Genomic DNA, 4,226 nt, shown 5'->3' with positions numbered 1-4,226 from the left:
ACACTGTGGATCCAACCCCATGGGCAGAATTCCCAAGCCTTGACTCCAGTGCGGGGCTGAGTAAGCTGCATCTACAGGGGGACACACGGCCTACGACCTCTGGGGTCTCCCGGTTTGGTGGGATGACCTGGTCACAGCCTCCCAGGAGCTCTCAGGAGGGTGAGGAGCATGGAGGTCTCAGCAGTGTATCGTGGGGGAAGAGGTGGTTTCGACCAGTGAACCGTGTGACAAAGCTGGACCCGCCCCTCCACGCGTCCTGTGTGCCCGATGGAGGCAGCCACGCTGGACCTCCCTGGGATGGAAGAGCGTGTCTGTGATCTCCTTTAAAGACTCTCTTCATCAAGATCGCTGAATGTGAACAGGACCGCAGGGGCCGGGGCAGAAGCTGGACCACCTGTTAGAGGATCTAGGCTGGGCTGTCTGCATTTCTCCCCCACAGAACCCTCAGCATGAAGACCCTCCTGCTGCTGGCAGTGATCATGGCCATCGGTAAGAACTGGACCTGAGCTCTGGCCACAAGGGGCAGAGCCCAGGGAGGGAGGCACCCTCATCCCCCAGCTTCCCTTCCCAGCGCATCTGGCCCTCTCTCAGAAGTGGGGGCAAGGGGGAGGCAGGGAGAGGCAGAGGGAGGTGGTAGGGTCCCAGGCCCCATCACCAGCTGCTCTTCTTCCAGGCCTGCTGCCGGTCCATGGAACTATGGCAGATTTCCGGAAAATGATCAAGTTCACGACAGGAAAGGAACCTCTGACCGCTTATGGCTTCTATGGCTGCCACTGTGGTGCGGGTAGCAGAGGAACCCCCAAGGATGCAACAGATTGGTGAGGACACCCCCAGCCCTCCCTGCCCTCTGCCCACTTGTGGCCCCAATGCGGGAGGGAGCTGAAGCCTCCTGCTTTAGTCCCATTAGCATGGAACCCAGGAAGTCCCAGCCTAAAAAGCAGCCAGCTTGTTGGAAATTCTGCTGTACACTATTCCAATGTCCCGGGGCCCAGGGGCTGAGAGCACAGGGCCCTGGGCTCCCTGGAGCCTGGGGAGGCAGCCCTGATAGCTCAGTCTTGTCACAGGTGTTGCAGGGCCCATGACTGTTGCTACGAAAACCTACAAAAACGCGGATGCCGCACCATCTCCCAGAGCTACAACTTTATTTTCCAACGGGGCCAAATCGTTTGTGGTAAGAAAACAGACCTGCAACACCACCCAGCCTCCCCTTTTCATTTTGCTGAGTGTCCTCTGGGCGGGGCACTGCGCTGGGCATCCGAGCTAGAAAAAAGGGACCCTGTCCCTACCTCAAGGAGTTCATAGTGAGCTGAGAATGAAAGAAAATCAAAATCTAACATAATAGTCTCAGAGGGGAAGTAAGAAAAAGGTCAGGGCTCTGAACACAGCCTGGGGGTCATGGAAGCCTGGAAGCTTCCTGAAAGTGGTGATCTCCAAGATGAGTCCTCAAGGCTGAGAGGGGCCGGGGGAAGGAGCATTGGGAGCATCCCCACAAGAGGGTACACCAGGGACAAGGGTCCAGAGGGAACTGCAACAATTCTGTGCTGCGGAAGGAAAAGGTGAGGATGAGACAGGGTGGTGAGTGATGATGCTGGAGAGACAGGAAGGAGCTAGGTCCAGTCTGCAGGCCATATTGTATTTAGATTATGTCCTAAAGAATTAGGGAGCTCTTAACAAAAGAGAAGGAAATGGCAACCCACTCCAGTACCCTTGCCTGGAGAATCCCATGGACAGCGGAGCCTGGTAGGCTACAGTCCATGGGGTCGCGAAGAGTCGGACACGTCTGAGCGACTTCACTTACTTACCTACTTAACAGAAGGAGTGGTACAATCATACTTGCATTTCACACTTGCTCTTTCTGAGGGTAGATGCTGACAGACGAAACTGGGGAGCATTGTCATGATGCAGACGAGAGACAGGAAACCCTTGAGCTTTGGCAGTGGTGGGTCAGGATGCAAGGGGTGGAGAATGCCATCGAGATGCATTTGAGGTCAGATTGGTAGAGCTTGGTGGTGGACCAAGCTCTTACGGTGCCTGGGAGCTGCTGGGCTGGCTGTACCATTGTGTGGATGGTTCTACTGAGGAGGGCCTGGTAGGAGAGGGCAGGAGACATTCCATTTGGAGCGTGTTGAGTTTGGAAGCTTCCAGAACACCCAGGGAGATGGGCAGAAGGCAACTGGATGAAGGAACCGGCAGCTCAAGGGAGAGTCTGGACACAGAGTCAGGAGGCAGCTACAGAGAGAGGAGAGTTGGAGGTACCCACCCATTTGGTGCTTAAAGGCCCAGGAAGGAGATAGAGAAGGGACAGTCAGAGAAGGAAGGGAGGAGACAGAACGTTGAGGAGCTGGCCAGGAGGAGAGGATTAGCAGCAGCCGCTTTAATAGACGGGTCCTCCAGGAGAAGGGCTGACCGGACTCCTGGGGTTTAGAGGCAGAAAGATCACTGAGGGCCTCAGTGGGAGCTGTTCCCATGGATCTGTGAGGGCAAGGCCAGATTAGAGCGGGATGGGAGGTGGGGGAAGTGAAGAGAGACTGCGAGTGTAGACAATGTTCTGGAGCGAGTTTGGCCGTGGAGGGCAGGAGAGGGATGGGTGGTGGCTGGAAGGGACTGCCTAGGGCCCCAGACCTGCTGACCCATGAGTGAGATTTTGAGAAACCACGGACTATTCCTCAACAGCCTGAGGTCTCCCAGATCAGAAAGCATGTCTTCCCATTCTGACCTTCCACAAGGCTCTGTGGCTTTAGCAGGCTCTGGGTGACAAGCAGCAAGATGCCCAGCTAACAGAGGCTCAGAGAGGGAGAAGTCTGACCCTCCTGTGACAGAGAGGGCAGTGCCAGGGCGGGGGCAGCTCCTCAGCTGTGTTGCCAGGGATCCAGTCTTTTCCCAACTGTCTGCTCTGCCACATTGGCGATGTGATTCCAAGGCACAGTCTAGGGCTCCAGGAGTTGTGGCTTCACCCTACAGAAGAGGTTTTCCTTTTGTGCCTCTCTCTTTCTGAGAGAGAAAATTCATCCTTCCTGGAAGCCCCCAGCAGGCTTTCCCTTGTGGCTCATTGGTCAGGGCAAGAGCACATGCTCCCCAGACACTAATCATTACAAAGGAAACAGGGGTGACCATGACTTGCTTACACCTATCAAGACCCATTCCCAGACCCCGGGGGCCAGGGGCTATGGACCCGACCACGTCTGCTGGGGAGAAGAGAGAGATAGTGTCTAACAGCAAGGCTTTTCACAGAATCCCAGTGCATGGCTGCTGGTGTCCCCATGAGACGGGGTGTGGGCTTCCCGAGGGCAGGAGTTCTGTCTCCCCATCAGCCAGCAATACCTGGGCATTGGGGCTTGTCCCAGACTAGAAACTGGGAAAGCAGGGACTGTGTCTTTTCCCCCAGAATTCACACAAGAATCCATAGAACTTTAACAAATGCCCTTCCTACATTTATTTCATTATGATTTCAGGTGATCAGGACTACTGTAAGCGTAAACTGTGTCAATGTGATAAAACAGCCGCCGATTGTTTAGATAGAACCCGGAGGACCTACAATAAAAATCTCCAATTCTACAACAACCTTCTGTGCTTTGGGAGTGCCCCCAAGTGCTGAAAGGCCCTCACCCTGGAAGCCCTGCCAACCAATGTCGAGTTTCCTTCTCAGCCCCCCACTTCCTACCCTAGCCACGTTCACCAGCAAATGATGGAAAACCTCTCGCCCACTCTAGAGACCAGCCAGGAGCCCTTCTCCCCCTCAGACTGAAGCTTTCTATCCAGAATGAGAAGCTCAAGGTTCTGACATGTATGCTGGCTCCTTCCCCCTGCTTCCTTGGGCAGCCAGAGACTTTTTCCCAACTCCTACTCTTGAATCAAGTCCAGCGTCATGTTTAACTATAGCAGCTACATTCCTGGTTGGCTCTTCTGAATAAAGCAATTCATTCGGCAAACTGTGTCTGTGTGTGCAGGGGGTGGGGGGATCGGGGTTCTCACAGGCACTTCTAGTGTAACGACAAACTCGTACAAGGAAGTAGACTATACGGGGTTAGAAATACAGACTTTAGTACCAGACAGGTTGAGTCGAATCCCCACCACCACCACTTCCCTAAGCCTTAACAGTTCAGTTCAGTTCAGTTCAGTCGCTCAGTCATGCCCGACTCTCTGCGACCCCATGAATCGCAGCACCCCATCACAAACTCCCAGAGTTTACTCAAACTCATGTCCATTGAGTCAGTGATGCCATCCAG

At 54.4% G+C, this 4,226-nt stretch overlaps 1 protein-coding gene across 1 annotated transcript; it reads left to right on the top strand.

The window, feature by feature from the left end:
- The first annotated feature begins 449 nt into the window (after positions 1-449).
- LOC136163064 (phospholipase A2, membrane associated-like) lies at positions 450-3,595 on the top strand. The gene is made up of 4 exons (XM_065927493.1): positions 450-489; positions 674-818; positions 1,065-1,171; positions 3,453-3,595. The coding sequence occupies exons 1-4, from the start codon at positions 450-452 to the stop codon at positions 3,593-3,595; spliced, it is 435 nt and encodes a 144-aa protein (XP_065783565.1).
- Positions 3,596-4,226: the final 631 nt, after the last annotated feature.

Source organism: Muntiacus reevesi, chromosome 3 (assembly GCF_963930625.1).
Source record: "Muntiacus reevesi chromosome 3, mMunRee1.1, whole genome shotgun sequence".
In the NCBI taxonomy this organism is placed as follows: Eukaryota; Metazoa; Chordata; class Mammalia; order Artiodactyla; family Cervidae; genus Muntiacus; species Muntiacus reevesi.
The sequence above is the reverse complement of the archived record's forward strand: the minus strand, read 5'-3'. Positions and strand labels throughout refer to the sequence as shown.

Bases quoted from the DNA above. Each gene is read 5' to 3' on its own strand.
- LOC136163064 (XM_065927493.1), top strand. From the start codon at position 450: ATGAAGACCCTCCTGCTGCTGGCAGTGATCATGGCCATCG. The intron at 819-1,064 runs GTGAGGACACCC...GTCTTGTCACAG, and splicing joins CCCAAGGATGCAACAGATTG to GTGTTGCAGGGCCCATGACT. The intron at 1,172-3,452 runs GTAAGAAAACAG...TTATGATTTCAG, and splicing joins ACGGGGCCAAATCGTTTGTG to GTGATCAGGACTACTGTAAG.